The sequence below is a fragment of the Hippopotamus amphibius genome, chromosome 2 (assembly GCF_030028045.1).
Source record: "Hippopotamus amphibius kiboko isolate mHipAmp2 chromosome 2, mHipAmp2.hap2, whole genome shotgun sequence".
Lineage (NCBI taxonomy): Eukaryota > Metazoa > Chordata > Mammalia > Artiodactyla > Hippopotamidae > Hippopotamus > Hippopotamus amphibius.
The window spans coordinates 128412199-128438019 of NC_080187.1; the positions used below are offsets into that span (position 1 = coordinate 128412199).

Below are 25821 nucleotides of genomic sequence, written 5' to 3' on the forward strand. Positions count from 1 at the left end.
TTTCTGGTTACAGGGTTGGGCACCACCAGAAGTTTTCTAATGTCCCTCTGAGGTCCCCACGTGTAGTTTCTCATGTTGTGTCCTGGGGAAACGTCACGTAAGGGTTTGCTGCAATGACTGAACAGAATCCCAGGTCCTGCATCCCGGCCCCTTGGTTCATTGCGTGTCTCTGAGGAGGGACTCACCCAGCCCCACAAGCATCTGGGCAGGGGGAGGAGCCATCATAGTCCCAGCCACGACACCCCCACCTGAGTTTATCACGGAGAGCCCAGCAGGGTGATGGTCGTGGCATGGGTGGGGTCGCTGCTGGGACTGGGCACGGGTTCTCTGAGTGCAAGTACCCCTGTGGGCTGTTGATGGGCCACTTCTGTGCTTTTGCAGATGGAGCGGGAGAAGGTGGGCCTGCTGGCGACGCTGCAGGACACACAGAAGCAGCTGGAGCAGGCGCGAGGAGCCCTGTCTGCGCAGCATGCCGAGGTGAGCCGCCTCACAGAGGACCTGAGCGCGCTGCGGCGCCTGCAGGCCAGCAAGGAGCGGCGGACAGCCCTGGACAGTGAGAAGGAGCGAGACAGCCACGAGGATGGCGACTACTACGAGGTGGACATCAACGGGCCTGAGATCCTGGCCTGCAAGTACCGCGGGGCCCTGGCAGAGGCTGGCGAGCTTCGGGAGCAGCTGAAGGCCCTGCGCAGTGAACACGAGGCCAGCGAGGCCCGGCACACGGAGGAGAAGGGCCGGCATGAGGCTGAGAGCCAGGCGCTCACTGAGAAGGTCTCCCTGTTGGAGAAGGCCAGCCGCCAGGACCGCGAGCTCCTGGCCCAGCTGCAGACGGAGCTGAAGAAGGTGAGCGACGTCGCGGGTGAGACACAAGGCAGCCTGAGCGTGGCCCAGGACGAGCTGGTGACCTTCAGTGAGGAGCTGGCCAACCTCTACCACCACGTGTGCATGTGCAACAACGAGACGCCCACCCGCGTGGTGCTGGACTACTACCGTGAGGGCCCGGCCGGCGCCGGCAGCCGCAGCCCCGAGGCCCGCGGGCGCCGCTCACCCGTGCTGCCCAAGGGGCCCCCGGCCGCAGAGGGTAGGGCCGGGGATGGCAGCCCCTCCTCCGGCTCCTCGCTGCCCTCGCCCCTGAGCGACCCGCGCCGGGAGCCCATGAATATCTACAACCTGATCGCCATCATTCGTGACCAGATCAGGCACCTGCAGGCGGCCGTGGACCGCACCACAGAGCTGTCGCGGCAGCGCCTCGCCTCGCAGGAGCTGGGCCCCGCTGCCGACAAGGACCGGGAGGCGCTCATGGAGGAGATCCTGAAGCTGAAGTCGCTGCTCAGCACCAAGCGGGAGCAGATCACCACGCTGCGCACGGTGCTCAAGGCTAACAAGCAGGTGCGCGGGCCGGGGCGGCGGGGCGGGCAGGGGGGCGGGCTTCTCTCCCGCCCCGCCCCCTTCTCGGTGCGGGGGTGGGGGTGGGAGGGGCCGCAGGGCTGGGCGGGGCCTCGGTCTGTGCCGTCACAGAGGCAGCGGGTCCCTCCCGACGCCCCTCACCTGCCGGTGCTTTGCGTCTCTGACCCCCAGACAGCAGAGGTGGCCCTCGCCAACCTGAAGAGCAAGTACGAGAACGAGAAGGCCATGGTGACCGAGACCATGATGAAGCTGCGCAACGAGCTCAAGGCCCTCAAGGAGGACGCGGCCACCTTCTCCTCGCTGCGCGCCATGTTCGCCACCAGGTAGTGCTCGGTGCCTGTCGCTGCGCCGCGGCACCTTGGCCTGGCCCTGGCGGCGAGCCTGTTTCTGCCGTTTGTGAACACCCAGGGGCCAGTTTTGTCTCCACTTCACATCCACCCTGAGGAAGTTGGGAGCAGAAAGCTAGGAGGGTGGGTCCTCAGTGGCCAGGCTGGAGGCGTGAGCCTGGAACGGGAGATAGGCCAGCGGGCAAGCCGATGATAAGCGACGTGGGGTGTCCCCCGGAACCTGGTGGGACGTTCCTGTGCTTAGAAGGAGGTTCCCCTCCCAGCAGCGGGGGGTCCCGCGCCCCCCTCTGGCCCTGGATGCTGGCGTGTGTTGGGGTGGTGGGCAGCGTCCTTCTTCAGGCCGGGAAGCCTGGGCACGCGCAGCGCGGCGGCTGCCTTTGGGCAGGGCGCCATCTGCTGGCCAGGGTCGGGCAGGCGCCAAGGGAGTGTCCCCTGGCAGTCCTGGTGCGTCCGCAGGGTTGGGAGGCCTGAGACTCCGGGTTAAACAGGATTGGAACTGTGCTCAGGGCTTGCTTCGCCTTGGGTCACGGTGCTGGGCGCTCCCTGCATTTCAGCGATGTGGGAGGAGAGGGGCAAAGACAAAGACAGAAACTTGCAGGCCTCTCTGGACGCTTCCTCTACTCCTGGGCGAAGTGCTTCGGGAAGATCTCACTGTTAGCCCCTCAGCATGTAGTATGTTGACCCTTGCTTCCTCAACTTGTTTTCTTTAAAAGCCTGACTTCTCAGATGGAGCTGAGATCACAAACCTCTGGGCAAGGGTTAAAACGTGTGGACAGTCCTTGGCCTCGGTGGATGGTGGTGTATGGTGGGCATGCCCCATCCCCTTCACCCAGGCCGCGCTCCCTCCCTCAGGGACAGACTCAGAGTGGGCGTTTCTCTCCCAGCTCTAAAATGGGGCTGGTTATGGTATCCACATGTGCTATTCCCAGGCTCTGGTTAGCCATTTGTCTGAGACTCACTAAGCACCTGCTGTGTGCCTGGGCTGTTCCGGGAGCAAGTCAGTTTCTGCCCTCGGGTTTATCCCCACGTCCTAAGAGCCACGTGACATCACACCTCCAGCCTGCTGCTCCTGGGCCACCTGGAGGGGTGAAGGGCAGCCACCACGTCCTTTAGTGAGAACTGGCTTCAGAAAGTCCCTTCCAGAGAAAGCCAGACCTCAGAGGGGCACGTGGTCTTCATTTCTAGCCCAGTGAGCAGATGAACCCCACCGCAGTCCCCTCACCCGTGCAGAGCCCTCGGCATGGGTGCCGTAGTCACACACTCCACTGGCTCTCCCAGGCCCTTCAGCCACGCTCTCGCCTCTTGCATCCCCACAGGTGTGACGAGTACATCACGCAGCTGGATGAGATGCAGCGGCAGCTGGCAGCTGCCGAGGACGAGAAGAAGACACTCAACTCGCTGCTGCGCATGGCCATCCAGCAGAAGCTGGCACTGACCCAGCGGCTGGAACTGCTCGAGCTGGACCATGAGCAGACCCGGCGGAGCCGCGCCAAGGCTGCCCCCAAGGCCAAGTCTGGCACCCCGAGCGTAAGTCACACCTGCGCCTGCGCTAGTGACAGGGCTGAGGGTGCTGGGCTTGCTGCCCCGGTGCTCTGCGGCGAGAAGTATAACATTTACTGCGATTAGGGCCACAAGGTCACACGCTGCAGCTAACCTGCCGCACGTCACCTGTCCGCTTCACCTCAACTAACCTGGCAGCAGTGGGACCATGGTGCTAGGCTGGTCTTAACTGTGACTAATGCACAGAGGGAAGAATTTAGCAGAGGCAGCCTGCTGCTCCACCTGGACACTGCAAGCTTTGTGTCTTTTTCTTATGCCTCGGGGCCACCTTTCCCAGCAGCTACTCTCTTGGAGGAGTGGTCAAGGTGGAGTTGGAGCCACGTGTCCTTGCAAAAATGTGGCTTCCCAGGGCTCGGGTGCCGTTGGCTCCCACTGGGAGGGACAGAACCTGCATTGAAACTTGCATGTTCCCTGCATGTGTCTAATGCAGTTATACTGCCCCGGCACCCAGAAACCAGTGTTAGAGGCTCCAGCCTGAATCCCAGGTGCAGCCTCGGAAGACACTCTGTGCTTGGCACAGATTACAGAGAGAGTTACTTTGTCATTTGTGCAGCATCTCATTGCAGTTTATATTTGGGACAGAATGACAGAATTCCTTCCCCAAACCCAGAGGAAGAGCAGCCCTGCGCCCCGTGTCCTCCAGCCCAGGCACACACGCACTGGGCACCGGTCACACTCGGGAGGCACAGGCATACCCAGCCACGCCCCAGACCAGAGCTCAGCAGCCTCAGCTTCTCTTTCTGAGATTTGTACGCTAGTCTGGTGGCCTGCAAGGTGACAAAGTGACAGGCCAAAGGCTTGGGTTTTTTCCAGTGAGAAAAACTTCCCAAGAGCCTGGCCAGACCTCTGTCCTCACAGGAAGCCCATCCTTTTTCACTTAGGGTATCCCCAGCTTCTAGGTGGATTTTTTCACCCTGTGCCCATTATCAGGCCTTTCTCCCAGAGGGCTTCAGACTCCAAGAAACAGGGCCGTGGAAACCCCTAACCTGGCCTGAGTCATCAGCGGGCCAGGCTGAAATGAGGGACGGGGTCCTACAGCTGTAGCTGAAGCCCAGCCGGGTGTGGAAAGGAGCCTTGAGTGGATCCAGGGCTGGCTCAGGACTCACGGTAGGAGGAATACGCTTCTTGATCGTCAGTGCAATTCCAGGGTGGTGACAGGCAGGAAAGGCAGCCGTAGGACACCCCTGCTCTCAGAAGCTGCACTCACACCGGAGCTTCGGCAGCTGAGCTTCTCTTAGTGTTTCTCTGTATGTCATCCATGGGGCCACCAGCCACGAGCTATAGTCTCCCTGGATAGCTCCTTGCCTTCTCTCTCTGTGGCCCAGTGGGGAAGTTTTCGTTGCCCCTGCACACAGTTATCTGCCCCCATTCCACTCTTCCCCTTAGTTCCCAAGCATGTGTCAATTCCCACCAGATGCCAGATGCTACCCAAACCAACTTGGGTTTGGCAAACCATAGGGTGAAGATATGCAGGATGGACCACACCTGTCCCTTCTGTGTGCCTGTCCCCAGCTCCAGGCTGCTTTGCAGATGGGATGTCAGGTCTTGGAGTCCCCTCCCAGTTGAGAAGATGTCAGGCCATCTCCCCTCTACAGTCAGGACTTCCAGGGGGCATGGCTGCCTGCTGGTGCCGTGTGCTGCTTCTGCCTCCTCGCCAAGCCTGGCACACAGCTTCTCTCTATACTTGTAAAGGGTCTTCATGAGGCACTCGGGGCCACCGGACCCCCCTAACACATGCAGGTCTTCTCTGCTGCCAACTAACACACCCATGCCCTCACAGCTCGTTGAGAGCTTTAGTTGTCTGACGGGTGACCGGTTCTAATGCTGTCTTGTTTTCTCCCATTTTCAGCTGTAGAGTAGCTGCTGGGAGGACTCGGCCGCCGGCCCTGTCACACTGCAGCCCCCTCCCCTCCTCTCCCGTGGGCCCACGCAGAGGAAGGAAGGGCAGCCTAAAAGTCCACTTAGAAACGTTTTTGGATATGCCACTGCAATTTTTTTTCAAAATAGCATTCCCCAAGTTTTTAATGGCAGAGGAAATAAAAGCTTTAATGTTGAGAATGCCGCCAGCTGCTGCTTGGAAAGGCCTTTGTACAGGCGCTGAAGAACCTGCTTGGACAGCAACCACCAGGCTTGCTTAGGAATCCTCTAGAAACACTCACCACCGGGGTCTCCCTGTTACAGACACTCCTTTTTTACCCAGTCCACCTGTGCACTTTTGATATTTTGATATTATATTTGCTTCCTTAATCCCTGGCATAGAGACGGTCTCAGATGCCGTAGTCTGTCTCGTGGTCCTGTAGCTCCCAACGGTGTGTTGATCTGATATCAACACATGGCACAGATGTGTCCTCCTAGCGTGTAGCTCTAGACTGTTTAGGTGAAGGCTTCAACCTGGTAAGGAGCCCGGCTAAATGTATGCAGGCTGTGGTTCAGCAGCCTTTTAGATTATACGGCATTGTGGTTCATGTTTGAAATTACAGATTTTAAATGCCATGTTCATTAAGAAATCCAGGGTATTCCGATTCTGGGGTTTTTCATATTGTATTATTATTATTCTTAGGAATAGTTCAATGTAACAAGAAGAAAACTTGACCTTTGCTCTGGTTAAACAGTAAGAGGCACTTGAAAACAAAAGGATAAATTATTGAATGAGTAGTATTACCTACAAATTCCAGAATTTTCTGGGTTTTAGGACATTGTGAAGCATGACTGATTAACAGAATTTTATACAACTGTACCAGTGAAATTCCAAATTGGAATTGTTTTGTTACTCTGGTTGTTGTGCCAAATTGTGGTACACTTAGAAAATTCTACAGTCGTCGATTTTTAGGGTGTTCTATTTCAACACCTTTTTGTTAGTAATCATTGCCAGTAGTGCCTTCATCAGTTTAGGGAGGTGTCCCAGCATAGTTTATTCTCTAAAATGGACAGTGAAGAGCTAGTTGGGAATGTTGAAGGCCAGTGTGGACCAGTCAGTGTGGAAAGGTGCACACCTTCAAATCTGAACCTGGGCATCTTCATTGAGGGAAAGAAAACAGCAATTGTGCAAAATTCTGTTAGTCAGTGATTCTTTACTGTGCAGATCCTTGCAAATTCAGGGGCTGAGAAAATGAAAGCGAACACAAACCTTGAGTGTGCTTTGGGAACCAAATGGACTTTATGGGACAAGCTAAGCAAGCTACCTGAACAATACGCCATGTTTGTGAAGAGTGGGGTGGGTGGCAGGGGAGCCGGCACCGTCGGCTTCGTGCATTGGGGTGAGGGCTAGCCATAGTATTCTTTGCAGATGTGAGAAAGAGACGTTATATATTCTCATGCTTGGTGTAACTAATCACTGTTAATTTCAGGAAACAGAAGTCACTAAAGCTCCTTAGCAAACCAGATCTGCGTCCTGTCCTGATTTGCTGAGTGAGGTTGTGCAAATGGTCAAATTGGTACTCGAGGAGGAGCAAGAAGAAAGTGTCCTCTCTCCTCCAAAATACAGGACAAATTATAATAATATAAGTAGCGAGAATAAAAGAATTCTGTTTCCTGGAATAAGCATTTTTATTCCTAGTTGTAAGGACCCCTATTTTTACCTTCTCTTACAGTGTTGATTCATAAGAAATAATGTTACATTTACAAAAACTTCATCTATATGGGGTATTTATTTGCAATGATGTCTTGAGTACTGTATTTTTTCTGTGCATTACCTTAGTGTCAGAATGTTGTCTTTATTTTAAGATCATATGCATGTTCTTCTGCCAAGGAACCTTTACACAGACCCAGACAAACAAAAATGCCTTCAGATTGTGAGAAAATGAGGCACAGCATGGAAAAGGAATAGGAAGGAGAAATCAGTCACAGCTTGGGACACAGACATATGGCATAAATGTCTATAAAGCCAGTGCGCATAGGAACAGTGGGCCTGGGTAAAGGGTCGTGTTGGTAGGACCAGTAAATAAAGAATAATAAAAAGACAAAGCACAAGACTTGTTCTCTGTGGCTGCTCTGACCCCCTGCTCCAGATGACTGTGGGTCCAGCAATGCACTATAATTCCAGCACCTAAAACAAGAAAACCAACCTATCAGTACCCTGGTGGTGGGAACTGGAAAGAACCTGGGCCCATCTCAGGAGGCGTGGGGGGGAAGGGAGACATGGGGTGCCTTCCGTGATGGGCATCAGGTATTGGGAGCACCCAGCAGCGTGGCAGTGAGAGCACATCACCTTTGTGTTGTGCTGACCAGGAAACAAAGAGATTTGCATGACGAGGGATCCTCTGCCCGCCAGACTCTTGCTCTTTCTACCTAGGAATAAACAGGTGCAGGCAACACGGGTGACTTGCTTGTTAACACAAAGCCATGTTCCTCTGCAGGAATGTGTTCGAGGCACACTGAGCCTGGCCCAGTGATTGCTTGTGAGTGTGAGCATAGCAGACAAACCATGCCTGAGGGAAGAAGAAGTCTTGGGGATGCTTTGCCAGCTCTCCTTCTGATGGTCTCAGTCAGGCCTGAGTGATTTCACCCAAACCTCAGGGCTTCCCTTGGGGAGGCTGTCTGAGGTCAGGGTGCTGCTACCCTGACATCTCCCCAGTACCCCTTCCTCCACCTGGAGTCTCCCTTGGCCTCATGGTCACTGAGAGGCCCCTCCATTTGACGACCCCCACCCATCGCACTTCAGTAGTGTGGACTCACATTCAATTTGAAACTTTCTTTCAAGATAATTGTTTTTCTAACTCAGTAGCTAGAAGAAATCTCCTTTCCCTACTGGCCTGTCATCCCAACAGGTCCCTGGAAGAGGTTGGGAAGAGAACCTACAAGAGATCTGGAGGGGACCCCCCCAGGAGGAGGGGGCATTGGCAGTGGGCTGAGCAGGGTAGGCTCTTTTTCAGGTGCGGGTACCACCCGGCCCTTGTCCCAGTCCTGCTTGTTGGGGTGTTTGATTTGTACCAGTGCAGGTGCTGAGACCTTCCCTCCCCCTCAGTGTGCTTCAGGTCCTTGAACACATGCTTCTTCATTTTACGGGTGGAGTGGCAGGCTCCTGAGTGGGTGGAGGGTCCTGGGGAGCCTGTGGGAAGGGGCAGTTGGAGCTGAAAGGCCTTCTACTCTGTCTTCCTTTCCAAGAGGGAATCCTCCTTCCCACCACCTCCTCCATCTCCCTGCAGTGGTTTTCATCACCCCCACACACCCAAGCAGGTTACCAGAGCTGGAAACAACAGCACCAGCTTGGAGACACTGCCTCCTGCTTTTGGGAGCCTCCTGGGAAAACAGATGCCTACGTTCTGATATCAGCTGGTGTGGAATTTTGGCCGGGATGGGATGTCATCAGGTTTGCCTCTGTGCTTACCTTTCATTTGTGCCCAAACAGCAGACCTGAAAGAGCTATGTAGTCATTTTGTCAAATTTCTTGTAGGAAAGCACACTGGCTCTTGTGAGTTCACCTCAGTCATCCATGAACTTGCCTTTGTAAGCCTAGGTCCCTGGAGTGGAGCTCCCCAACCTCCACCTCCCCCCCCCACCCCCCCCCACCCCCCCACCTCCACACACACATAGCTTCTCCTCCTAAGCAAAAGGCAATGCCACAGTACCTTACCCACAGAAAAGGCCTCCCTGCGTGGATACTATGAGCACACCCCCTCATGGGCCTCCATGAGAACAATAGGAATCACTGATATCACACACACACCAGGATCCCTTCTGTTCATCTCACTCTTATGGAATCAAGATTTGTTTTATTTACTCTGAAGTGCTTGTGCAGTGTATAGCACACATACATAAGAGTGCAAGCGAGTGTCCACTGGCTGGATATTTGCAAAATAGATACACTAGCCAGCCACCACCCAGATGAGAAAACAAATGAAAGCAGGCAACCCCTGAAAGCCCTCATGTTTTCTGCACCCACTTCCTTCCAGGGATAGCTCTCTGAGTCTGTAAGTGCAGGTCACTTGTGCTTTTTCCTGTACCTTGTATAAATGGAAGCATACAATAGAGACCCAGACCTATAATAGATTTGCTTACCAAACTGCATTGATTTCTCACACCATCATCGAACTATGGGTGTCTCACTTTTGATTCAATGATATAAATCAATTGAATGTAAAATAGTGGGAAAAGATATTCCATGCAAACAGTAACCAAAACAGGAGTGACTCTACTTATATCAAACAAAATAGGCTAATTAAGACAAAAATTGTTACAAGAGACAAGAATATTATATAATGATAAGAGTCAATTCACCAAGGAGACATAACCATTATAAATATATGTATAGGACAACAGAGCCCCCCAATACAGTGGGGTATTGGCAAAACAATAGATGACTAGGTCAATGAAACAGATAAAAGAATGGTACTGGAACAACTGGACATCCACATGCAAAAAATTAATCTAGACTCAGACCATAAACCCTTCACAAACATTAACTAAAATGGATCATAGACTTACATGTAAAACTCCTAAAAGATAACATAGAAAATCTAGATGACCTTGGGTTTGGCAATGACTTTTTAGATACGCCAAAGGCACAGTCCATGAAAGAAATAATTGATAAGCTGGACTCCATTACAGCGAAAACCTCCTCTGCAAGAGACATTGTCAAGAGAATGAGAAGACAGCAGTCTTCTGAAGAGAAACTATCTGCAAAAAAAACAGATGTTTTATTTTGGATAAAATAAAAGGGAATCCTCTTACACTGTTGCTGGGAATGTAAATTGGTGCAGCCAGTATGGAAAACAGTTTGGAGATTCCTTAAAAAACTAAAACTAGAGTTACCATGTGACCCAGCAATCCCACTCTTGGGCATATGTCCAGAAAAAACAAAACTCTTAATTTGCAAAAATACAGGCATCCCAATGTTCATAGCAGCACTACAGTAGCCAAGACAAGGAGGCAACCTAAGTGTTCATCAACAGATGAATGGATAAAGAAGATATGTGTGTGTGTGTGTGTGTATTACTCAGCCAGAACAAAAGGATGAAATAATGCCATTTGCAGCAACATGGATGGACCTAGAGATTATCATACTAAGTATGATTCTAAGTAGTCAGAGAAAGAAAAATATTTTATATCACTTATATGTGCAATCTAAAAATTAATATAAATAAACTTATTTACAAAACAAAAACAGACTCATGGACATAGAAAACAAGCTTATGGTTACCAGAGGGGAAGGGGGGAGTGTGTGTGTGTACATATACACATGGTGTTGTAGATCAGCTATACTTCAATATAAATAAATAAATAAGTAATAAAATTAAAAAAAATTTCAGAGTACTGAAATTTTAATACCTTAATACCATAATGGTAGTGTAAAGGCTAAAAGACAAAATTTAGCCACAATAATTTGTTAATGGTACACAATATAAAAATATGTAAATTATGATATCAAAAACAAATGGGAGGTGTAAAGTGGTAGAGTTTTTGTATGCAAAGTTAAATTGTTATTAATTAAAAATGATTATAAGATGTTTTATGTAAGCCTCACAGAAACCACAAAGCAAAAACCTATAGTATGAGAGTGAGTCAAATTTCTGCAGCCAGACTGTGGATAATTTTTGACTCACCCTTGTAGATACACAAAAGATAAAGAGAAAGGAATCAAAGTACAACACTACAGACATTATCAAGTCAGAAAAGAAAATAGGAAGGAAGGAACACAGGGACTACAAACCACCAGAAAACATTTAACAATATGGAGATAGTAAGTCCTTACCTATCAATAACTACTAAGTGTAAATGGATTAAGTTCTTCAATCAAAAGATATAGAAAGGCTGGGTTAAAATTGAAGGAAAAAAAAGAGCCAACTGTCTACAAGATACTGCCTATAATCAGCCCAACTTTAATGACAGATGTAGGCTGAAAGTGAAGGTATGGAAAAAGATATTCTACACAAATGGAAACCAGAAGAGAGCAGGGGTAGATATACTTCTAGCAGACAATATAAAGTTTAAGAAAATAATGACTAGGTCATTAAATAATGAAATAATGATAAAGGGGTCAATTCATTAATAAGATATAACAATTGTAAATATGTATGCACCCAACATTGCAGCACCTAAATGTATAAAGCAAATATTAACATATGTGAAGGGAGAAATAGATAGCAATGCAATAATAATAGGAGACCTTAATATCCCACTTTCAGCAATAGAGCATCCAGACAGGAAATCAATGAGGAAACGTTGGACTTGAACTGCACTTTAGAACAAATGGACCTAACATATATATGAGATATTTCATCCAACAACAGAAGATACACATTCTTAAGTGCACATGGAACAGTTTCCAGAATATATCATACATTTTGTTACAAAACAAATCTTAACAAACTTAGGAAAAGTGAAATCATAGCAAGTATCTTTTCTGACCATAATTGTATGAAACTGGGAATGATTAACAGGAAATTTTACATACACACAAAGGAAAATTAAACAGCACACATCTGAACAACCAATGGGTCAAAGAAGAAATCAAAAGGAACATCAAAAAGTATCTTGAAACAAATGGGAAAAAAAAGTACCAAACTTACGGGATGCAGAAAGAGCAGTTCTGAGAAGGAAATTTATAGTGATAAGTGTGTACATTAAATAAACAGCCTAACCTTACATGTCAAGGAACTAGGAAAAGAACAAACTAAGCCCATCATTAACAGAAGGAAGGAAATAACAATTGTAAGAGTAGAAATAAATGAAATAGAGATTAGAAAACAATAGAAAAGATGAACAAAACCAAGAGCTGTTTTGAAAAAGTAAAAATGACAAAACTTTAGCAAAACTTACTTTAAAAAAGAGAAAATAAAATAATCAGGAATGAAAGAGGAGGCATTACAACTGATACCACAGAAATACAAAGATCATAAAAGACTGCTGTGAACAATTATATGCCAACAAATTGGATAACCTAGAAGACAAATTCCTAGAATCACAACCTACCAAGACTGAATTGTGAAGAAATATAAAATCTGAACAGACCAGTAACAAATAAGAAGACTGAATTGTAATCAAAAACACCCCAACAAAGAAAAGTTCTGTACCTAAGGCTTCACTGGTGAATTCTACCAAATATGTCAAGAATTAATACCAATCTGTCTCAAGCTCTTTCAAAAAATTGAAGAGAAAGGAACACTCCCTAACTCATTCTATAAAACCAGCATTATCCCAATACCAAAGCCCAATAAGGATACTATAAAAGAAAATTACAAACCAATACTCCTGATGAACACAGATGTAAAAATCTTCAACAAAATGCTAGCAAAACAAATTCAACAGCACATTAAATTTCATCAAGTTCAGCTGGGATTTATCCCTGGGAAGAACAGTTCAACTTACATAATCAAAAGTTGGGATGAAGTGAGAGAGTAGCATAGACATATTTACACTACCAACTGTAAAATAGATAGCTCATGCGAAATTGTTGTAGAACAAAGGGAGATCAACTTGATGATGGGTGATGCCTTAGAGGGCCAGGACAGGGAGTGGAGAGAGAGTTGCGGGAGGGAGGGGATATGGGGATATATGTATAAATACAGCTGATTCACTTTGGTGTACCTCAAAAGCTGGTACAGGAGTGTAAAGCAATTATATTCCAATAAAGAGCTTTAAAAAAATGTGGTATACCACATTAACAGAGTGAAGGAAAAAAAAAAACACATGATCATCTCAATTGAGGGAGAAAAGGGACTTCCCTGGCAGTCCAGTGGTTAAGACTCCATGCTTCCACTGCAGGGATGTGGGTTTGACCCCTGGTTGGGGAACTAAGATTCCACATGCCTCATGGCGCTGCCAAAAAGTAAATAAAAAATAAAGATAGAGGCAGAGGGACTTTGCTAGTGGCACAGTGGTTAAGAATCCAGCTGCCCATGCAGGGGACATGGGTTCGATCTCTGGTCTGGGAAGATCCCACATGCCACGGAGCAACTAAGCCTGTGTGCCACAATGCACTCTGGAGCCTGTGAGCCACAACTACTGAGCCCACATGCCACAACTACTGAAGCCTGAGTGCCTAGAGCTCATGCTCCACGACAAGAGAAACCACCACAATAAGAAGCCTGTGCACTGCAATGAAGAGTAGCTCCCGCTCTCTGCAACTAGAGAAAGCCTATGTGCAGCAATGAAGACCCAACACAGCCAATAAAAATTAATTTTTTAAAAAGATAGAGGCAGAAAAGGCATTTGACAAAATTCAGTATCTTTTCACTATATAAACAACCAACTAGGAACAGGAGGAAACTACCTCACCATAATAAAAGCCATATATGAAAAATTTACAGCAAATATCATACTCATTGGTGTAAGACTTGAAAGCTTTTCCTCTAAGAGCAGGAACCAACTTTTACAACTTTTTTTCTCTTTTGTAATTTTATTTATTTATTTATTTATTTATTTATTTAACTTTTACAACTTCTATTCAACAGAATTGGAAGTTGTAGCCAGAGTAATTAGGCAAGAAAAAAATAAAAGTCATCCAAACTGGAAAGGATGAATTAAAATTTTCTCTGCAGATGATATGATCTCATATGTAAAAGAAACTGAAAGGTTTGCACAAAAATACCATTATAATTAATACATTTAGCAAAGCAGACGGATTCAAAGTCAATACACAAAAATCAGTTTTATTTCTATACACTAACAATGAATAATCTGAAAAGGAAATTGAGAGAGCAGTCCCGTTTACAATAGCATCAAAAATAATAAATACTTAGGAATAAATATAACCAAGGAGGTGAAAGAGCTGTACTCAGAAAACTGTAAGACACTAATGAAAGAAATCAAAGATGACAAAAACAGATGGAGGGACATACCATGTTCTTGGATTGGAAGAATCAACATTGTGAAAATGACTATATTACTGAAAGCAATTTACAGATTCAATGCAAATTACCAATGGCATTTTTCACAGAACTAGAACAAGAAATTTTACGATTTGTATGGAAACGCAAAAGACCCCGAATAGCCAAAGCAATCTTGAGAAGGAAAGACGGAGTTGGTGGAATCAGGCTTCCTGACTTCAGGCTATACTACAAGGCTACAGTGATCAAGACAGTATGGTACTGGCACAAAAACAGAAATGTAGATTGATGGAACAGGATAGAAAGCACAGAGATAAACTATGGTCAACTAATCTATGACAAAGAGGCAAGGATATACAATGGAGAAAAGGCAGCCTCTTCAATAAGTGGTGCTGGGAAAATTGGACAGCTACATGTAAAAGAATGAGATTAGAACACTCCCTAACACCATATACAAAAATAAACTGAAAATGGATTAAAGACCTAAATGTAAGGCCAGACACTCTAAAACTCCTAGAGGAAAACATAGGAAGAATACTCTTCGACGTAAATCACAGCAAGATCTTTTTTGATCCACCCCCTAGAATAATGGAAATAAAAACAAAAATAAATAAGTGGGACCTAATGAAACTTCAAAGCTTCTGCACAGCAAAGGAAACTATAAGCAAGATGAAAAGACAACCCTCAGAATGGGAGAAAATATTTGCAAATGAATCAACAGACAAAGGATTAATCTCCAAAATATATAAACAGTTTATCCAGCAATATAAAAAAAAAACAACCCAATCAAAAAATGGGCAGAAGACCTAAATAGGCATTTCTCCAAAGAAGACATACGGATGGCCAAGAGGCACATGAAAAGCTGCTCAACATCACTAATTATTTGAGAAATGCAAATCAGAACTACAATGAGGTATCACCTCACACCAGTTAGAATGGGCATCATCAGAAAATCTACAAACAGTAAATGCTGGAGAGGGTGTGGAGAAAAGGGAATGCTCTTGCATTGCTGGTGGGAATGTAAATTGATACAGCCACTATGGAGAACAGTATGGAGGTTCCTTGCAAAACTAAAAATAGAACTACCATATGACCCAGCAATCCCACTGCTGGGCATATACCCAGAGAACCCCATTATTCAAAAAGACACATGCACTCCAATGTTCAATGCAGCACTATTTACAATAGCCAGGACATGGAAGCAACCTAAATGTCCATCAACAGATGAATGGATAAAGAAGATGTGGTACATACATACGATGGAATATTACTCAGCTGTAAAAAGCAGTGAAACTGGGACATTTTTAGAGAGGAATGGTAGAAATCAACTGGTTTGCAAGGCAGAAATAGAGACAGAGGTGTGGAGAACAGACATGTGGACACCAAGTAGGGAAAGTGGGGAGGGTTGGGGGGGGAATGAATGGGGAGATTGGAATACCAAATTGTACACTCTAAATATATGCAGTTTATTGTAAAAAATAAAAAAATAGAAAATTAAAAAAAAAATGTGGTGTATACATACAATGGAATACTTTTCAGCCTTAAAGGTAAGGACATTCTGACATACACTACAACATGGATGAAACAAGGACATTATACTAAGTGAAATAAGCTAATCACAAAAAGACAAATACTGTATGATTCCACTTATGAAGTACTCAGAGTAATCGAAATCATAGAGACAGAAATAAAATGGTGGTTGCCAGGAGGCTGTGGGTGGGGAAGAATGGGGAATTATTGTTTAATGGGTATAGAGTTTCAGTATTACAAGATGAAAACAGTTCTGGAGATGGGTGATGGAAGTGGTACATAACAGTAGTAATATACTTAATAACACTGAATTGTACAGTTAAAAACAGTTATGATAGTAAATTTAATGTTATGTATATCTTACCACAATGGAATGAACAACTGAGTAGCTCATTAGAAAGGATAAAGAAGATTTGTACAACACTGTCCAGCAACTTGACCCTAGCTGACATTCATAAAACACACAGCTGTAGAATACACATTCTTTTCAAGTATTCAGGGTACAGTCTTCAGCATAGTCCGTATTTTGAGACACAAAACAAGTCTTATAAGGTTGAAAAAGAAATTATACGAGGTGTGCTCTCTGACCACAATAGAGTTAAGTTAGAGGTCCGTAATTGATAGTAATTTGAAAAAGCTCAGAATATCTGGAAATCAAACAACACACTTCTTTTTTTTTTTTTTTCAATTTTAAAAGTTTATTGGCCAGTAGAGAGCTGCCACATTTTCTTTCCACCCCATGCTGCTATTCCTGAATTGATCCATTTGCAAAGGGAAGCAGAGACCAAAAACGTTTCCCTCAGCACTCCACAAAATCTAAACGAGTGACAAAAAAAACACTTACGGTCAGAACATAAAACTTGTCTCTCCGATTAGAGAAAAATTTTCTTTGTACGTCATATTCTAGAACAGTTTTGTTTTCCATTTAGGAACTGTGGGAAACACCTATTTAAAATGTCTTTGGAAGGACAGCCCGTTTTGCAGTGTTTGGTTTTCCAGATTCTTCTGGGCTAGCGGTGCTGAGGGGTGTTCCATGGTGTTCCCATTTCCTACAAGTCGATGTCGTCTGGCAGAGCCTCTCTCTTTTCAGCTGTCTGACATCTTACCAAGAATTAGTAGAGGGGCAAGAATTCTTGCCCGATTCGTTTCCACTGTGCAGCCGTTTAACACCATCTCATCCAAGATGATGTGTACTTTATCCAAATTAAACATTATATCTAATTCACTCACTCGGCTGAAGTAGTCGTCTAAAACTTCCACAAAGTTATGGATGAATTCATAAATTGCCATTTCGTTCTCAGTGTCATTAACTCCAACCACAATGAAGAGAGCTGCATACTGCCGATATATCAGCTTAAAATCCTTATATTCAATGAAAGAGCATTGTTCATTGGATCAAGAGAGACAGCTCTTTATGACTTCTGTTTCCAGAAGCGTACGCTTATTAATCTCCACATGTTCATAGTACTTAGAAAGTCGGGTCTGCCCTTCTTTATTCACCATGAGGAAAAATTTTATCATTTTTTTCTGGCCAGTATTTTTCCCAATATAGTTCAAAAGTTATGGCAAGTGGTGGCTGTAGCCAGAACCTGTGCGGCCCGGGGGTCGATGGTCCTGGCGACGGCTGTTCCTAGAACCTCCTCCCCCTTTCCCGCAGAAGCTTGTTACCCGGCCCTCGCTAGCTGCGCGGTGCGGGCTTCCTTGGGGCAGCCATTTTGGTTTTTTCACAACACACTTCTTAATACCCTGTGTCCAAAGAAGAAATTAGAAGGAAGTTTTAAAAATATTTTTAACTGAAAGAAAATGCAACAAATCAAAATATAGGGGATGCAGTGCTTAGGGAAGTGCTTTAAACACAAGTCAAAAGGAAAAAAAGGTGTCTGAACCTAACAATTGCTTAGGCTGTTAAGAAACTATAAAAAGAAGTGTAAGGAATTCCATGGCGGTCCAGTGGTTAGGACTCTGTGCTTTTCACTGCTGTGGGTCCAGGTTCAGTCCCAGGTCAGGGAACTAAGATCCCACAAGTGCAGGGCCAAAAAAAAAGGTATAAATTTATCATAACACAAATGGAAGGAAGCAAATTGTAAAGATCAAAAGCATAGGGAGAGCAGATCAAGATGGTCGAATAAAAGGACATGAGTTCACCTCCTCCCACAAATACATCAAAAACACATCTACATGTGGAACAATTCTTGCAGAATACCTACTGAATGCTGGCAGAACTCATGCAACCAAAGCTGCAAGAAAGATCACCACATAACCAGGTAGAACAAAAGGAAAAAAAAAGGATCAGAAGGAGACCTGCACCCCTGGGAGGGAGCTGTGAAATAGGAAATGTTCCCTCACCCTGGGAACACCCTTCCCCTGCTGGAGATTAGCTGGGACAGAAAGGGAGCTTCAGAGGCTCAGAGGAGAGTGCAGCAACCAGCTTGTGGCAGGCAGAACAGAAAGAGGCCAGCACAGGCGGTCCTCGACACCTTGCTGCACTCCCCAGCCTGAGATATGTGTCTGCTGTTGCATGCAGGAGCTGGTTGCTGAAACTTAGGCTTCAGCAGACAAACCTGGAGGGAGGACTGGGGTTGGCTGCATGGAGACATCCTGAAGGGGCTGGAGTGTGGCTCAGGCCACAACTGGGGGTGTATGCAGGATGGAGCCCAGGTCCCCCAAAGAAGCCCCATTGTTAACTCACACATGAAGGGAGGGGCAGGGCCCCACCATAGCAGCCTCACTTTCTGTGTGCTCACAGTAGGCACAGCTCCACCTCTGTGAGCTCTGGGAGCATGTGCACAGTTGCCCACACATGGAAGCTGGGCTGAAATCTAAGCCATGTCTGGTGGCTTAGCAACTTTGGCTGATTTCTGCAGCTGATGCCTTTGTAAGCTCAGTGCCTGTGGGACATCTTAGCAAGTTACTGGTACTCCCATGACTGTGGGTGGTCCAGAGTTAGCAGCTGCAGGGCTTGTGGGTGTACACACGCAGAGGTGGGGCCAGGGTCTGTGCTGATTCTGTAGCACCCACGGTGGGTCCAGATATGTGACTACACATGACTACAGTGGGTCCCAATGCCTGACTTCAGTTCTGCACTGGTGGCTTTGTGAGCACAGTGCCTGAAGGACATCTGGCCAATTGCCTGCATTTCAATGGCTGAGGCAGGACCAAGGGAAGTGCCAAAAACCGTGGACTTTGTGAGCTCCCACAATGGGTGACAGACAACACCACAGAGAGCACCTCCCAGTGGAAAGCTCCTACAGAGGAATGCTCAGTTGCTCCTCTCCCAGTGGAAGTGCTCCAGTTTCACCCACCTCACACTGCAGCTCATAAAACAGATTTGGGGCTTCTACTCCAACAACTACAGCCCCTGACAAGGCTGTAACAGCCAAAGAGCAAAGAGGAGGCCCCACTGAACATCCAGTGCAGGCTGTATTTAACACAACACCAATCACTCCCCTTATCAAGGGGATAATGGCCAGCACACACTGAAGAAAGATGTGGCAGGCAACCATATTAAAAACAACCCTCACACCAAAATGTTAGATTCACACAGGCTACATAGGGACACTCCTACTTAAAAACAGCCCTTCAAGACCACAGTGGATAACTGTTTCTCCTAAACTCATAGAGTTGGAGAAATATAAGTAAAATGAAGAAGCAGAGGAACCACTCCCAATTAAAAGAACAAGAGAAATCCCCAGAGAGAGCAAACAATGAAACAGACCTCTCCAGTCTACTAGATCCCACGTTCAAAAAGGAAGAAATAAAAATACTGAAGGAATTAAGAAAGGCTATCAAAAGAAATGTTGATCACTGTAAGAAGGAACTAGAAAATATAAAGAGGAACTAAATAAAATTTAAAAACATTTGCTGAGATGAAAGCTGAGCTAAAGGCAATAAATAGCAAACTAAACAATGTAGACGAACGAATAAGTGATCTGGAGGATGGAATAATGGAAATCACCCAATCAGAACAGCAGACAGAAAGACAAATTAAAAAAAAAAAAAAGGAAGCAATATACAAGACCTATGGGATGGACTTCCCTGGTGGTGCAGTGGTTGGGAGTCTGCCTGCCAATGCAGGGGACACAGGTTCAATACCTGCTCCAGGAAGAACCCATATGCCATGGAGCAACTAAGCCCATGCGCCACAACTATTGAGCCTGCACTCTAGAGCCTGTGAGCCGCAATTGTTGAGCCTGTGTGCCACAATTACTGAAGCCCACGTGCCTGGAGCCCATGCTCTGCAACAGGAGAAGTCACCACAGTGAGGAGCCCCCACACCACAACGAAGAGTGGCCCCTGCTCGCCGCAACTAGAGAAGGCCTGTGTGCAGCAATGGAGACCCAATGCAGCCAGTAAATAAATAAATAAATAAATAAATAAATAAATAAATAAATTTATTAAAAAAGAAGAAATAGACAATTCAAACAGGCCCATCACTAGAAGTGAAATAGAATCTGTAATTTAAAAAACTCCTTGCAAACAAAAGTCCAGGACCAGATGGCTTCACTGGGGAATTCTACCAAACATAACAAAGATTGTACAGATCCACCTCAAACTCTTTGAAAAGATTGAAGAGGAGGGAACACTCCCAAAGCCATTCTATGAAGCCACCATCACCTTGATACCAAAACCAGACAAAGACACTACAGAAAAAGGAAAGAAGGAAGGGAGGGAGGAAGAGAAAATTACAGGGGAATATCTTAGATGCAAAAATTCTCAACAAAGTATTAGGAAACCAAATCCAACAGCACATAAAAAAGATCATGCACCATGATTAAGTTGGATCATCCCAAGGTCATGGAGATGATTCAACATATGCAAATCAATGTGATATGCCACATCAACAAAAGACAAAAACCATATGATCATCTCACTAGAAACAGAAAAAGCATTTGATAAAATTCAACATCCAAACTGTTACTAAAGTGGGTATGAAAGGAACATATCTCAACATAATAAAAGCTATTTATGACAAACCCACAGCCAATATAATACTCAGTGGTGAAAAGCTGAAAGCCTTTCCACTAAAATGTGGAACAAGACAAGGATGCCCACTCTCACCACTTCTCTTCAACATAGTATTGGAAGTCCTAGCCACAGCAGTCAGACAAGAAAAAGAAATCAAAGGTATCCAAATTGGAAGGGGAGAGGTAAAATTGTCATTATGTGCAGATGATGTGATATCATATATACAAAACCCTGTAGACTCCACACAAAAATTATCAGAACTGATAAGCAAACTTAGCAAGGTAGCAGGATACAAGATTAACAGATGGAAATCTGTTGAATTTCTTTACATTAACAGTGAAATATCAGAAAGGAAAGTAAAAAAAAATCCCTTTTAAAAATTGCATCAAAAATAAAATCTTAAGAATAAACCTGACCAAGGAGGTGAAAGATTTATATGCTGAGAACTATAAAACATTGATAAAGGAAATTGAACATGATTCAAAGAAATGGAAAGATATCCCATGCTCTTGGATTGGAAGAATTAATGTTGCTAAAACGGCCATACTACCTAAAACAATCTAGAGACAATGCAATCCCTATCAACTTACCCATGACATTTTTCACAGAACTAGAACAAATAATCCTAAAATTTATGTGGAACAATAAAAGGCCGAGAATTGTCAAAGCACTCCTGAGGAAAAATAACAATGTTGGAGGCATAACCTTCCCAGGTTTCAGACAATACTACGAAGCTGTAGTAATCAAAACAGCATGGTATTAGCACAAAAACAGACATATGGATCAATGGAACAGAATAGAAAGCCCAGAAATAAACCCATATGCGGTCAATTAATCTTCAAAAGGGAGGCAAGAATATATAATGGAGAAAAGATAGTCTCTTCAGCAAGTAGAGTTGGGAAAGCTGGACAGCCACACATAAATCAATGAAATTAAGAATAGTCCCTCACACCATACACAAAAATAAACTCAAAATGACTTAAAGACTTAAATATAAGACATGAAACCATACAACTCCTAGATAAGAACATAGGCAAAACATTCTCTTACATAAATCATACCAATGTTTTCTCAGGTTAGTCTCCCAAGGCAATGGAATAGAATAGAGAGCCCAGAAATAAAACCTCACATATATGGTCAAATGATTTTTGACAAGGATGCCAAAGATCTTTGATGGAAAAAAAGACACTATTTTCAAGAAATTGTGCTGGGAAAACCCAGCACATGCAGAATGAAGTTGGACCCTTACTAATACCATATACAAAAATTAACTAGGAAGAGGATTCTAGAAAGATGGTGGAGTAGGAAGCATCAAGAATCTGTCTTCTGGGACTTCCCTGGTGGCATGGTGGTTGAGAATCCACCTGCCAATACAGGGGACACAGGTTCAAGCCCTGTCCAGGAACGTCCCACATGCTGTGGAGCAATTAAGCCTGTGCACCACAACTATTGAGCCTGCGCTCTAGAGCCTACGAGCCACAACTAATGAGCCTGTGTGCCCTAGCGCCTGTGCTGTGCAGCAAGAGAACCACCACAATGAGAAATCTGCGCACCACAATGAAGAGTAGTCTTTGCTCGCCAAAACTAGAGAAAGTATGTGTACAGAAATGAAGACCCAATGCAGCAATAAATAAATAAATAAATAAATAAATAAATAAATAATTTTTTTAATTAAAAAAAAATCTTCTCACCTGGACAACAATTGCAGTGGCAGAATCTATCTGATGTTACTATATGCAACCTCTGAAGCTTGTTGAACGGTTTTAACTTCCAGGAGGAGGCTTAGATCATAAATTGCCATCAATTTCAGCTCTTAGCATAGTAGCAGCTACCCATCCACCACCCCCAGCCACACAGCAAGCAACAATACACATGTTCCTAGAGCAGCTTGCACACAGCATGTGGGAGCAAGGGTGGGTGAAAAAGACCCTGTCTTCCAAATATTGGAGATCTGCATTCTCATTGCTGCTTCTGATCATAAATGTGCCAAGATGTGGGCAGCCATTGTTCCATCTCCTCCATTGCTGCAAACCCCTCCCGCTCTGGCTTAACTGACTCCCAGAGACTTACAGGGCTGGCGCCCTTCCTCCTGCCCCTTCATTTTTTTTCTTTTCCCCTTTCAGGGGCCTGGCTTTAAAGACTAGGACATTCAAAAACAACTGCATATATGGGGAAAATTACAACAGAAAGTGACTGTACATGCCCAAGAGAAGGCTCAGAAAAGACCTAAAAAAATGTTGTTTACACCTCAGACTGATCCTCAGCACAGAGACCACCTACAACAATAAAAATAAGAACAACAACAAAACCCCCAGCAAACTCTGGGAAAGGGGGAAATCTGATTTTACACAATTTTAGATTCAAATGTACAGTGTTCAACAACAAAAAAATCACGTTATACAATGAAACAGGAAAATATGACCCACTGAAGTAAAAAAAATAATTTAACAAATCTGTTCCTGAAAAAGACTTAATGGCTGATATGTTAGACAAAGACTTTAAAGCATGCTCAAAGAACTAAAGAAAGATGTGGAGAAAGTTTTCAAGATGCTCAAAGAACTAAAGGAAGATGTGGAGAAAGTTTTCAAAAATGTGAACAAAATGGAATTATCAATAAAAAGATTTTAAAAACTTAAAAGAAACCTAAAAGAAATTCTGGAGCTAAGTGAAAAGAAAAATTCACTAGAGGAATTCAAAGGCAGATTTGAACTGGCAGAGGAAGAATCAGTGAACTTGAAGATGGGACAATGCGAATTATTGAGGCTGAGGAACAGAAAGAAAAAAACTTTAAAGAAAAGTGAACAGAACCTAAGGGAATCCTGCAAATTGAAAGGACACTAGATAGCAACTCGAAGCAGTATGGACAAATAAAGTTCTCAATAAAGGTGAATACATGGGCAATTATAAAATCTAGTATTACTGTAACATGGCTTGTAACTATACTTTTTGTTTTCTACATGATTTAAGACACTAATACGTTTAAAGAAAAAAAAGATTATTAGTGTAAAAGCAAGTATTACTGTAACTTTGGTTTAAAACTCCAAATCCTGGACTTCCTAGGTAGCAATGGTTAAGAATCCGCCTGCCAATGCAGGGGACATGGGTTTTATCCCTGCTCCAGGAAGATCCCACATGCCGAGGAGCAGCTAAGCCCATGCACCACAATTATTGAGCCTGTGCTCTTGAGCCCATGAGCCACAACTATTGAGCCTGTGTGCTGCAACTACCGAAGCCTGCTTGCCTAGAGCCTGTGCTCCGCAACAAGAGAAGCCACTGCAATAAGAAGCCTGTGCACCACAATGAAGAGAAGCCCCCACTTGCTGCAACTAGAGAAAGCCCATGTGCAGAAATGAAGACCCAAAGCAGCCAATAAATAAATAAATTTATAAAAAATAAAATAAATAAAACTCCAAATCTTGTTTTCTAAATAATTAAGGAGACTAATGCATTTAAGACAATTATTAGTTTGTGTTTGGGGGGCACACAATGTATACAGAAGTAAATTGGTGACATCACAACTGAAAAGGATGAGGACAGAACTGAGAAGGAGCAGAGTTTTGTATGTTATTTATGTTGCTATAAATTCAAATTAAAATGTTATAACTTTAGGATATTGTATGTTATCCTTGTGATGACCACAAAGAGAATAGCTATGAAATATACACAAAAGAAAATAAGAATGGAATTTAAACATTTCACTGCAAAAAAAAACCCAACTAAACACAAAAGAACATAGCAATATAGGAAATGAGGGACAAAAATAGTCTTAGGACTATAGAAAACAGCACAATGACAGAAGTTACTTTAAATGAAAAGGGATTAATTACTTTAAATGAAAAGGGATTAAACTTTCCAATCAAAAGACAGAGATCATTAATTACTTTAAATGAAAGGGGATTAAACTTTCCAATCAAAAGACAGAGATTGGCAGAATTTATAAAAACACATGTTCCAACTATATGCTTCTACAAGAGATCTAAAGACACAAACAGGATGGAACATGAAAGAATGGGAAAAGATACTACATGCAAATAGTAACCAAAAGACAGCAGGAGAGACAATACTAATATCAGACACAGTAGACTTTAAGTCAAAACAGATTACAAAAGACAAAAGAATCTTAACAAAATACTAACAAACATAATTCAGCAGTATACTAAAAATTTATACACCATGACCAAGTGAGATTTATTCTTGGAATGTAAAGATAGTTCGATGTATGAAAACTGATCAATATAATGGACTACATCAACAAAATGAAGGAGAAAAGCATGTGATCATCTCATTAATGAAAAACAACTGACAAAATTCAACATCATTTCATGATACAAACACTCAACAAAATGCGAATATAAGGAAACTACCTCCACATCATAAAAGCCATTTATGAAAAATCCATAGCAAACATAACACTTAATAGTGAAAGCCTGAAACTTTCCCTCTAAGATCAGGAACAAGGCAACAATGCCTGCCCTTATTACTTCTATTCAATATAGTGCTGGAAGTTCTAGCCAGAGAAATTAGGCAAGAAAAAGAAAAGGCATTCAAATGGGAAGAAAGAAGTAAAATAATCTCTTTTTGCAGTTGATATGACCTTACATTTAGAAAATCCTAAAGAACCCACAAAAAAACATTTCATAAACTGAGCAGAGTTTTAGGATACAACATCAATGCACGAAAATCAAGAAAATCTGTACAAGAACAATGAACAATCTGAAAAGGAAATTACAAAAACCATTTCACTTACAATAGCATCAAAAGATATTTAAGAATTTATTTAATGAGGGAGGTAAAAGACAAACAACAAAAACTACAAGATATTGCTGAAACAAACTAAAGAAGACATCAATAAATGGAAACATTCCATGTTTATGGATTGGAAGACAATATTGTTAAAATGTTAATATTACTCAAATCCATCTACAGATTCAATGCAATCCCTATCAAAATCTCAATGATGTTTTTTGCAGAAATAGAAAAACCCTTCCTAAAATTCACATGGAACTTTAAGGGACCTCAAATAGCCAAGATAATCTGGAAAAAGAAGAATAAATGGAAAACCTAAAACATTAAACTCTTAAAACATAGGACAAAAGAAAGCTTCATGACATGGGATTGGGCAGTGATTTCTGGGATATGAACCAAAGGCACAGGCAACAAAAGAAAAAAATAGACAATTTGGATTTCATTAAAATTCAAAAAAATATATATATCAAAGTCTTTATCCATAGAATGGGAGAAAATAT

General features: G+C 43.9%; 1 protein-coding gene and 1 pseudogene across 3 annotated transcripts in view; one reads left to right on the forward strand and one right to left on the reverse strand.

Moving 5' to 3' along the window:
- Nucleotides 1-7277, forward strand: part of BICD2 (BICD cargo adaptor 2) — a 58075-nt gene extending 50798 nt beyond the window's left edge. For 2 of the 3 annotated variants that reach the window (XM_057721383.1, XM_057721384.1), the window contains 4 exons: nucleotides 382-1389; nucleotides 1579-1730; nucleotides 3071-3281; nucleotides 5164-7277. In XM_057721383.1, coding sequence (XP_057577366.1) covers nucleotides 382-1389; nucleotides 1579-1730; nucleotides 3071-3281; nucleotides 5164-5169 — 1377 coding nt within the window. In that variant the 3' untranslated portion in view covers nucleotides 5170-7277. The other variant, XM_057721382.1, reaches the window with a different exon arrangement.
- Nucleotides 7278-16488: 9211 nt separating this feature from the next.
- Nucleotides 16489-25821, reverse strand: part of LOC130845382 (AP-4 complex subunit sigma-1-like) — a 30860-nt pseudogene continuing 21527 nt past the window's right edge.